The 12,238-nt window shown below is 41.4% G+C and overlaps 1 protein-coding gene across 1 annotated transcript in view; it reads right to left on the bottom strand.

The window, feature by feature from the left end:
- Positions 1 to 12,238, bottom strand: part of grin2da (glutamate receptor, ionotropic, N-methyl D-aspartate 2D, a) — a 408,220-nt gene that overhangs the window by 212,847 nt on the left and 183,135 nt on the right. The window contains exon 6 of the mRNA XM_033636162.2: positions 3,522 to 3,662. Coding sequence (XP_033492053.1) covers positions 3,522 to 3,662 — 141 coding nt within the window. The remainder of the gene's footprint in view (positions 1 to 3,521; positions 3,663 to 12,238) is intronic.

Here is a 12,238-nt window from a genome sequence, read left to right as displayed (position 1 = left end):
CCTACAGACCGACCTACATGCATATATCCTGCATCTCGCCTGCAGACAATTCATTTGTGAATGTCACCACATTAATAAAACTGAACACAGATCTGCAGAGCTAGTCTTTCGGCATGTTTCCAGACAACTCCTGTAACCCTGACAGCAGAAAAGAGAGCGAAACCTGACTTCTCCCAACAGTTCCCCAAGGGGATTGTGCCAGAGAGCAGCAGCAGCAGTCAATCAAGCATGCAGTTAGAGGTTGGACTTCTGCTGTCCTGCTCCTCTGCTCATTTCCTCTCCACATATTTAAAGTCCCTCTGGGTAAAAGGGGTAAAATGTTAAAAATGAGCTTGGACACTTGGAGATACTGCACATGGTTCTCCTACTGTACTGTAAACTCCTATATTATGGACTTGACACTATTTTCTTTTTCTTTTTTTCTTGGTTATGTGATTTTCTGGTGATTTACAAATTGGCAACCAAAAGCAGCATCGTATTTCTCCTGTATGAGGCTGAGCAGTCTAATTGGCAGCAAGAGCAGGTTCAGCCTGGCCTTTAGTGTTCTGAAGGACATACTATCCTTCAAACGCAACAGCCCATGAATTTTGGACACAGGTTGCAGGGTGCACACTACAGGGGAGTCAGGGAGAGCTTAATAAGACATGAGCTCCCATATAGACTGTTTTAAGGTGTCTTTTGGTGTCAAGGAAACGCACTGTTGTTCCACCTAAACCTCTTGTCCAGCCACTAATGCACGTACACATCATATGAAATGCTGAACTTTAGTCCTCCTGAACTGAAATAAATACTGTGAGACACGGCAAAATCAGTTTTAGGACCTTGCTGCTCAGTGGTAGGTTGTTGCTCAATGGTAGGCGCAAACTTGATGTCAGGAAAGTCTACGAACGAAGAAACCAAAAACAAATCAGCGCAAAATGTGGATTGCAGCAGTCAAACGAAAGAATACGACACCTTCTGGAAACTCCAGGGTCTGTAGTGCTCATTTCATTACTGTTGCTTACCAGCGCTACAGACCCTGGAGTTTCCCGACATTGTCTGGTGCTTTTGTTTGACTACTGTAATTTACGCTTTGCGCTGGTTCATTTCTTCACGGAAGCAGTAGACTTTTATCTCTGACATCAAGTTTGTACCTCGTTGAAGGGAACAACCTACCATTGTGCAGTAAGGTTCTTAAAACATACTAGCAATTTCAGCTTCTGCTGTTCTGCAGTAGTGGCTGGACCGGAAGTCTAAGAGGAACAACAATATTGTTTCCAAGGAACCAAAATGATGCCTTGAAGTCTATGAACATGGTTTGTGACATTTTGGTGTTTCTACAATATTGCCAAAATGCATTTCGATTTTTCTGTATCATCATCAGGGATCATGCGTAAAATTAGGCTACTATGGATGTATGATTGGTTGATAGAGAACTTACTCGATCCCTTATAGACAGCCTGGCATGCTGTTTTGGATTTAATGTGTAGGCATTTGACCTACCTGTGTGTTATTACATCATTCTGCAGAGTATACTGTGTCCTGCCTTAGCTGCCCTTATTGTATCGTACTGTGATGTTTAGTTTAGATACTCCTGTGGAGGTTTGATGAAGTCCACTGATTTCTACATGCTAACATAAAGCAAGCAGGCCTACACGCTTGCAGCTATGAATGTTTCTTTGCAAAAAGAGTTACAGTCAGTCGTCCCGTCTTTGAGGCACATGTAGGGGTGCAAAGGGAGGATCCCCTGAAAGCCATGGTATTCTCCCATTTCATCAAATACAGCAGCTTGCTCAGTGGCCCTACACTGCAAACTGTTTTCCTAATCCCACTCCTACCTGCTTCCGCTGGATTTCCGATTATTACTGCCTGCTCTTGCAGAATATATTATCTATTCCCACCCAGTCCTGCAGGGTGTGCGTCAGCTCCCACCCACACCCGCAAACATTGTGATTATCAGTTGATTGAGTCTTTGTCTGTCCTGCAGGGAAAATATGCATTTTTAGTGTGGTCACCAGAAAAATATGCATACCTGTTGGTAGTAAGTCACAAAATGATGTTGTAATGCATACTTACATTCATAATTACAGTTATACTGGTGTCTCTGTAATTCAGTTGTATTATTATTAATATATACCAGCTTGTCTTGTTTTTCTTTTGTATTGTAATGTCCTGCTTTTATCTTATGTTCTGCTTCACTTATTGACGTCTCCATCCTTAATGTTAAAAAGTTCCTGGGACCTGCACACATTTTTTTTGATTGCCTGCTCCTACCCATGTGTGCGAAAAATAAATCTGTCTGTTGCCACAAGATTAGTGTTGGGTTTTGTAGGACCCATCGGGTCCCAATCCCAATGCAGTCCAGTTCTCTGGGTAAACCTCTATGTTCAGTTTTGGACAGTTTCCAAGTTAACTTACACTCACTGTATGCTGCAGTGTCTTTCAAAATAAACTTCCATCTTCATAACATATAACGTTTTGCTGACAAAACCACTTAGATTTAGAATAATGATCATAGTTTGGATTAAAATAGGCCTATGTGTTTTTTTTTTTACAGTAAGTTAATAATGAGGTGAATATGACAATTACATCATGGACCCAAGTAACTAAGTTACATGACTGAAAAAAACCTAATTAGAGTTTTTTTTTTTTTAAAAGGACACGGACACTGGACTGCTGAAAATCAAAGTGTGTGTTTGACCAGTCCAACAACTCTCTCCCCCTCCCACCCCTCTCACTCTTTCCTGCTTTTTCTGCTGTGTTATTGCTGTGGACAGGATAACATTACAGTAAGTTGAAAGCTCAGGACATCTTACACAAACATTGTGTGGGGCCTTGTGCATCAGTAACAGAAGCTGAGGCACACTGACCAGGCTGCCATATTTGACGCCCTGGGAACATACACAAGGACATACAAGCCTGAAAAAAAGGGGAAGTTAGAGACCCCGCCAGCCACTGCCACACATCCACTTTAATTCTATGGGAAATAGTGGATGCATTATTTCACCAGTCACCTTGAAGATACACACACAGCTGTTTCTAATTCAGTGATATAGAAGCAACTCCTCTAGTCCTACAGGACATGAATGCACCACAATGTCTATATGTATTGGCAGGGCTGAGTGTGACCCTGACAGTGTTGCTGAGTTGCAGAATCAATGAACTGTCAGATCAAGGTCTGTCATTATAGAATACGTAATATGTGAAGCAAAATAGGAAAAATATTTGTTCGACCTCATAAGCCTGATAAACAGTAGTTAATCCTGTAAATGTGCCGAGGACCAGTAACACAAAGAGCCATGTTTTTCCATCAGAAGCCAACAGGTGGAGTTTCACCTGTACAGCATCACTATAGAAACACAACAGCTGTTTCCAGGTCAGAATGACTCAGCGCTTTGAATACTGACGCTCCACTAATGCTGCTTGCCACTGTTTGCTTTTCCATGCTGCTGCACTGTTTGCTCATTCTCTCTGCCGTACATTGGGAGCTGGTGTGAATGACATCGAACTTCAAAGTCACCCTGTGTCCCCTCTCTGCTCACCTGATCCTGTCTGGCACTCGGTGGGTCTGGTTGCCGTCACTCTGACAGTTGCCGGCGTACTGAGAGCGGCTGGTGGTCCCCTGGTCCCTCCGCAGAGCCATCGCCCCGTGGGTGAGCACAGAGACACCTTTGGCAATGCGCCTGCAGGATTAGGGAGAGAACAATGTGAGACAGAGACATTGGGACATTTCCAAAGGTCTTTTCTGACACTGCTGAGGTTTGTGGAAATGCAGGAGAGAGAGACTGTCTGGGTGGAAGACGGCTGTCACCGCTTGAATAAGTGACAATGAAAATTCAGGAGGCTCAAACTTACTGTAATAGCACTGAACTTATGAGGGGAAATGAATGGACTCCTGTCCTCTCTACCTTAAAGCTGAACTGGGCTTTTTTTTTAAAGAGCACCCATTTTTGCAGTTTAAATTATGTGTGACTCCACAAAATGAAAAGTAATTACATCTTCACTGACTGAGACACTGTAGAATTACCCAATTTCTACAAATGAGGTTCTGCTGTTGGGGGTGTGCACTGCCCTGCATGCAGAAACTGATGAATCAAGACTAAAGGGCAAAATCCAGACTGTCACCCTCATCAGCTTAAAACTAGATTAGATCATCAGCATCAGATCTCTTTCCTCTCCTATTTTCTTTTGTACAAATCATCAGAGATGAGCCGAGCTGAGAAACATGAGTGTGCTGTCAGGATTTCTGGGTGTTATGGGGTACTCAAACATTTTCAGAAATACATTTGTGTGCTGTTGCTGGGAGTTAAAGGAAAAGAACAATATAGATTTCATTAAAGGAGAAAATGTACACCATCCAAAAGAACTAGAATGATATTATTTACGAGTTGTGTCTTGGTAAGTGTCAGGGTCACCACTTATGCACCAAGAGTACTCAGCTAAAAGTGTGAGGTTATAATGGCCACCTCGTCCACTTGTATAAATAGAATAGGACATTATTTGGCAGCTGGTTGCCAAGCAGCTGATAAATGAGTCACTAAGAGGGATGGGTGGTGAGAACCGGTATGGCCAACCCATTCTCACATCAGCACAATATGTGGCTGTTCACTGTAATTGTTTAACGGTGCCTGGCAGCATCAGGGGGAAACATAGACTGACGACAACACCAGTTAAGGGAGCGAAAGTCTGAGTAGGGCGGGCAGGAGGGGTGGTGGATTGGTCCAACATCCACCGACACACACCTGAGAGGCTTTGCGTCCAGTATGATTGTAAAGCCAAACCCTGTTCGTTTCTCCTAAACCCAACCATGTGTTTGCTTAACGTAACCATGTGTTTTGTTGTTGAAGAAAGAAAATATCAATTTGTGGCGTTGATCCGATGTAGTGCGTTTACAGGCTGAAGCTGACAGCCTTTTAGTATTTAGTGTTTTTATGCTCTATGAAGTTTGCTCCTGATGTGTTTTATGAGGAGTAAGCACTGCGCTGGGCTCCATTCAAATAAAATAGCCTTTTAAATGCTACTTTGTTTGTCAGCAACCAGTCATATTGAGACTGAGAAGGCTTTGTGTGCTCTGATTAATTTGGCATGCAGTCGTAATTTTGTTTAAATGAAAACTAAACTGCTCATATTTTCTCCTGGTGTTCTTCACCACTGTTTTGGTGTATGTTGTGCTGTGCAGTGCATCTAATTAATGCGAAGAGAAGGCCATAGCGGGTGGCACGGTGGTGTGGTGGTTAGCACTGTCGCCTCACAGCAAGAAGGTTACTGGTTCAATCTCAGGAGGGAGCTCTTCTGTGCGGAGTTTGCATGTTATCCCCGTGTCAGCGTGGGTTATCTCCGGGTACTCCGGCTTCCTCCCACAGTCCAAAGACATGCAGATTGGGGACTAGGTTAATTGGTAACTCTAAATTGTCCGTAGGTGTGAATGTGAGTGTGAATGGTTGTCTGTCTCTATGTGTCAGCCCTGCAATAGTCTGGTGACCTGTCCAGGGTGTACCCTGCCTCTCGCCCGATGTCAGCTGGGATAGGCTCCAGCCCCCCCGCGACCCTCAAGAGGATGAAGCGGTTAGAAGATGGATGGATGGATGGATGGATGGACAAGGCCATAGCCACAGAATCATGGCTGGGGGAGGACCAAATGGCCAGGGCATTTGACTATTCCCACATACCCTCAACCCCACCTCACACACACTTGCATAAAAAATAAATAACTAAAAATCTGAAACCTCATTTTCCATGATATTATTTATCATAACCAAGTACAGCTATATGGTATACTATACAAATATACAATAAGTAAAAGCTACTACTGTTTAATTACACATGGAGCTTATGTGGGCTATCAGACAACTATAATGTAAGGGGGTCCTGTGTGCTCAGTTAACAAGGCAGGCAGGTATAAAGGCATTCCTGAAGGACAGTGTTTATGTATTTTTTATTTTTTTTTATCTTGGTGTTGAGGGTAAATGTAATTTTAGGTTCCATTGCCCTATGTACAGTAGTGTAAGTAATCACTTCTTTGAAAAAAATGCAGTTGTGGAATCCTGGTTTGTTTTACCTGAGGGTTTTATGTTGAGTTGGCTCTTCAACAAGGTGATTTTTGCCTTCACAAGATTTAAAGACCATGCATGGAAACAAAGACAGGCAACCCTGTGTATCCATCATGATGTTTTTGTGATGGAAATTAAATGTTTTGACATAGGCTACTATATTTTTGCCTTTGTGGAACTTCTGCTGCCAGAGGAGCCGCTGAATGAGTTCCCTCTGAGTGGTAACTTGCTAAAAGTGTCTGAGAAATCCAGGGCTGATCATTAAACATTCAGGACGCCACAGTTTATTCTGCACTACTGAAGCTGCTCCTCTTAATAATTTCACTTTCCGTGGGTAGCAGTATGACATCAAATCGAAATATCACGAGTACCACGATATGCATTTTATATATGGTATTAAAAGTTATACCCGTGTTATCGTGAACAAGATGATATGGCCCACACCTAATATAGGTTGTTATCTATACATATATATACATTAGGGGTATGTGTGTGAAGAAGGATAAAAATCCCAAACATAGGCTGTGAGAAAAATGGTGACACCTATAGAGAACAGAGACAAATCACAGAAAATGTGAAAATGTGAATTGAGTATCCTCATTAAGATTATGATTCTTTAGGCATCTAGTTGATGGATCCAAAAAGCTTCCCTTTGATTGAGTTTCTGTGGTCTGTCTCTCCCATTGATTAAAAGTTTAATGTGTTCCCCTCTATGCGTAATAATGAATCATTAACATTATGAAGTTCGCTAAGGTGTCTAGCCATGGGGAAGTCCTGATTTATTGTTCTACCAGCATATTTCTTACCAAAAAGAGCATTTAATAAATCCCTAAAGACATCCCTAGTTCCTGATGTTGAAGCCTGAATGAAACAGTATGTGTCAATAAAGCAATGAATACAAGACTTGAGTACAACATTGAACATCCAGTTTTTTTAATGTATCTATATTTCATGTTTCCCTCATTCCACTAAAAACATATCAGCAGACTCTGTTACCATCTGTCTCAGGACAATTAAATAATAGATCATCAGACTTTGATCTGCAGGAAGCGTTCACAGAGCTAGAGACTATTTAACAGCCACTGCTTTTAATGTGGCTGTAAAGTCAACGCTGATTTGTAACTCGCCTCATAAAATGAACTCCAGACACTTCACACTTCTTATTATGCATGAAAAACATTTAGCATTTTAAATAAACATTTAACACCAACAATATGTTCCAGCTAAAGTCATGATGATAAGGCCTGAACCAGCCGGGCAGGAAACCCTAATGATCCCAAATTCATAAAGCAATTCAATGCTTCCATAACTCAGCGCATTACCACTTCAAACAAGCTGGCGGGGCAGGACATGATGTGCGAAAGGACTGCTGAAGAGAGTTCAAAAGTTCAAAAGTACTCGCAGCATAAATTTGAGGTGTCACAAATTCAGTCGTCTTCACGGGGAATTAATTCACAGTCATGGTGTCCTCCGGACAGGAAGCAGGAGGTTCACTGATGTACTGTGTCGCCACCGTGACTTTGAAAGTCGTTACATGGCTTGTACAGTACATGTTCTGGTCAGAAAATCTGCTCATGCATGTTACGCTATGTTGAATCAGTCAACAGGGTTGAATTTAATTCCACATGTGACTTAAAAGAGCTGTTAGCGGTGCAGTGGGGTAAGACTCTGCTCCCATCACAGTGAGCGTGACGTTTCTTTAATGTGTTCACAAAAACTACTGGTCCACATCATGAGCATCATTTCTTTAGTGTCTGGAATGGTTCTCTGGAGGATCCATCAGCAGCAGTCATAAACACTGCAGCGCAGAGCAGACTTACTGTAATATAGCACTGAAGGGAGGCGGAGATTACGGTGTCAGGATCATTTGAAATATTTAACTGTTGGGATTTGGAGGACTCAGCTGGTGTATCGTTTGCACCCCTCAGTATTCAATAAACCATTGTGCACTGGTCAATTGTGTGATGGTGTGTTCAGGCGACTTGTAAACTCATTAAGTCTGGAGATAGCACATGACCAAGTCAATTTTACAACGTATTTGCCTTCAGTCACTGGTATATTTCACTTCAGTAAAAGTACCTCAAAACTGGGCCTACAGCACTTGAGTACATGTTCTTAGTTGTTTTCCACCATCCGCAGAGGCCAGGCCAACTAAAGGCCTTTGCACACTCAGTCCATTTTTTTTCCCCAAAAATTTTCGCACATCTAAAAATAAATACGCCCTCACGGTGTTTCAATCAAGTTTGCACAATGAGTCCGAAATTTTAGTTTGTCATTAAAATTTTTGGAACATGATTGATTTTCTGCATTTTTCATCTATCTGAAGCCTTAGGCCAAGAATCAGTGAAGAAAATGTGGTGGTGGAACACAGCTGCAACACACTGAATCATTTCATAACTCAGATAGTTCGCTTTCAACAGGTCAGACAGTAATATTCAGGTGGATGATGATGAGGAAGAGGAGGAGGAGGAGGAGGAGGAAGTGGACTGCAAACAAAATGTGGAGGACAGAGAGAGAGGACAGCTCCGCCCCTTCATGCAGCTGTGGTGCCAAATGAAAAGACAGGGAGTGATTGGTGACAGCCAGATAGTGGAGAGAGGCAAGGGAGGAAATTTGTCTTTTTATTTTGTCATATATTGCAAATTTTCATGACCATTACAACAATAAAACACACCTGAATCAGTGTGCAAGGTTTCTGTGGGTAACATTTTTTCCGGATGACGGATTAAAAAAAACTGATCTGAAAAAAATGGACTCAGTGTGCATAGGCCCTTAGAAGGACACTTCACCCACAAATTTTAAATCCATATTCTCCTCTAGCCCACAGCGCTGTTTATCAGTCTATCTTGTCTTGCTGTGAGTTTCCAAGTGTTGGAGATGACAGCTGTAGAGATGTCTGCCTTCTCTTCAGTACTATGGGACTGTACGGCATTCAGCTTGAGGCACTAAAGCATAAATATATAAATAAATAAATAAATAATTCACATGTTTGAAACATTGAAAAACTTAACAGCAATGCACATTTTCATGAAGGAACTATTTCCTTTCACCAAACTACAGCTGCAAATTGTGTCACCAGTCCAGTGGCAAGAAGAAAATGTTGGCATTGTACAGTTCTGGTTTTACAAACCATGAATTTGTTACATGTGCATGTTTCATAAGTATCGTATCAGTATTTCTAAAGTGATGTAGTACATGAGCTGACTTTATAATTAGGAGGTGGAGGGGAAGATGTTGGTGTCTCACCCAGACGACACATCTGCCACGCTGCAGACCACTGTTCGTTACCCATGACACAAACTGACAGCCGCTTTCTTTTGTGTGTCCACAACCAATTGGCTTTTGTACCTAAAAGAGTAAACAAATCTGCTACGTAATACTGCGCAAATGTAAAATATCTTTGGTTTGCAGAAGCATATAAGACACCATTTTTTTGGCGACTGGGTTGTATTACCATGCAGAAAGAAATGTGCATCTACAGCTAGCTCCCGTAGCACCACTGAGCTGACTAGTGTTTCACCTCAGCCAAGGAGGACACCATTTATGTTTACACCTCACGCTGTCATGAGTACAAGCCTCTTGTCCACTCGATTCTGAACGCTGATACAGTTGGTGGGATAAGAAGGTAAAAGGAAATAGTTCCTCCACGAAACTGCTCACGTCAAGGTTTGTAGGTTATCTTGAGTAACCAGGTCATAATTTCTGGAAAGAGACATTGCTGTTGAGTTTTTCAAATTGTGTTTTTGTGGTGCTTTGAGCACACAAGCCAAGTGCCACCTAGTGCCATTACACTGGAGAGAAGGTAGACATCTCTACGGCTGATATCTCTAGCACTTGGCAACTCGCACTGAAACAATCTAGGTTGATAAATAGCACTACAGGTAAGAGGAAACATATAGATTTTTGATTTTGGGGTGAACTGTCCCTTTAAGAAAAGTTTACTTTTTGGATATATTAGCATGATGATGATGAATTTTGAGTTCTATCACAGTGAGAGGTTTTTGATCCAACACATCTGTGGTACATTATATGCATTTCTAGTGTTTAAGATAAAACTGGAAGTGCCTGAAAGCACCATAGGCTCAGGTCTGAGTGAGTCTGTATCTTTTCATTCACTGATAAGGTGCAGGTTCAGGATCTTCAGAAGGGCACATCTGCGTTGGAGACATCCCTTAAAGTATTCAGCCCCATTCTTGGGACAAACCATCTGTGTTCCACAATAAACCGTGACGTTCTGCCTGGTAGTGACAAGTGTGCTGCTCACTGGGGGCTTCCCTTGTAGCACTGACAATAATTTCACATGCATAGAAATCAGATGCAGTTGGAATGCTGCTTGGCAAACTGGAAGGAATCCTGCATCTCACTGGATCCATAATGGCCGGTAGACAGCCAGTGTTGAATAAAGCACAGAGAGTGACGTGGTACTAATACCCAAGGTGATGTGTGGGCTGATGCAAAAAAGAGTCATATCCTAGAGCACAGTAGGCAACATCTAGTCAAGCTCAGGAATAAAAGCCTTTTTGTATATTGAAGCGTTTTGTGGAGAAAAAAATAACTTGTTTCACAGTTTGTAATCCTTAACCTGGGTCGGATTTGTAATGCAATAAAATTTCACTCACAAAGTAAGTGCTCATCTTTGCCCTGCATTGTTGAACTATCTTCAGAGTGTAAAAACCTTTCTCACCTGTCTCCCCCATCATGACTGAGGTGGATTTAATAGTTCAGATCAATACAGGATTCCACCTTTCACCTGGATTCACTCGGTCAGTCTATTTAGATTAGATTAGATGAAAATGTAGTGATCCCTACGGTGAAATCAAGTCTTCCCTGCAGCAGAGGATACATCATGGACAGAGCAGGTGGTTGTAAAATTTTACTGTGTACCTCCGTTTGTTGTTGCAGGAAATACATGGAGGTGCATAAAAAGTGTTTTTCGGGGCTAAGAGGAAAGAATGTGTGTATATTCTCGCTGATCCTCATGTATTTTTAAAATCACGAGGTTCGGTTTTCAGCAGCTTTAAGGCTCCACAATGCAGAATTCACTTAACACGTATAAATTGTCAACTCAGCTGACTAAAACCGAATGAAAAAAAGAAACAACAACATTTGGAATGCACTGAGTTTCCACCACAGTCATAATCACACAACAAAATATACACTTTACAAAGCACCAGAGATTCATACAAAACACTGCAAAGAAGTGTTAAAAACATGCAGCAAAGGTCCAGACTCAAAATGAAAAGGACATTAACTTTTAAAGCAAGGCCACGTTACTTCTAAAGGCAAAAATACCACAATCAATCTTTCATGAAAAAGTTGAATTTCTAGTCAATACAACACACCCATGTTCAGTAAAATGTACTCGCGGGTTTCGTTTGCTGGATTCTTAAGCCAGGTTAACTTCTGCGTTAAACTGATGTGGTACATACATGTACTTCAATGTGTTCTTCACCAGGAATGTAACTTAACTTTGTAAACTGAAAACTATTTCTCTCAATGGAAATGAAGCTTTTTTAACTTTCATTTCAAAGACAAGAAACAATAAATTACATAGTCAGTAAAGCCCCCACAAAAAAGCATTTGATTTCTTGTGTGCGATTTATCCTAGCTTCATATGAATGGAGGAAAAGTCTGCTAGCTGCAGGCTAATTTATGCAATCCTTGTTGCCATTCTACGGCAGCCCTTGGACAGTGATGCCCCCTCCCTTCCATCTGTTCTCTTCTCACAGAGGCAGCTATCGACAGATATCGCCCAGCTAAGTTACAGCCAGCTAAGTGAACAGTGAACTTTGTTTCCAATTCAATTTGAGCTCCAACCGGCCGCATTGTTTTCATACGGTACCGTTTATTCTAGAATCAGGACTGTTTACATGTGCATATTGGTATAATTCCACTGTTTCTACTGTTGTTTGTACTGATACTGTGCATATTGGTATAATTTACTGTGAGCTGTTTGTACTGGTACTGTGCATATTGGTATAATTTACTGTGAGTTGTTCGTACTGATACTGTACATATTGGTATAATTTACTGTGAGCTGTTTGTACTGATACTGTGCATATTGGTATAATTTACTGTGAGTTGTTTGTACTGATACTGTGCATATTGGTATAATTTACTGTGAGTTGTTCGTACTGATACTGTACATATTGGTATAATTTACTGTGAGTTGTTTGTACTGGTACTGTGCATATTGGTATAATTTACTG

This window comes from Epinephelus lanceolatus, chromosome 16 (genome assembly GCF_041903045.1).
Source record: "Epinephelus lanceolatus isolate andai-2023 chromosome 16, ASM4190304v1, whole genome shotgun sequence".
Taxonomy (NCBI): Eukaryota; Metazoa; Chordata; class Actinopteri; order Perciformes; family Serranidae; genus Epinephelus; species Epinephelus lanceolatus.
Note: the sequence above shows the minus strand (reverse complement) of the source record. Positions and strands in the feature narration are given on the sequence as shown.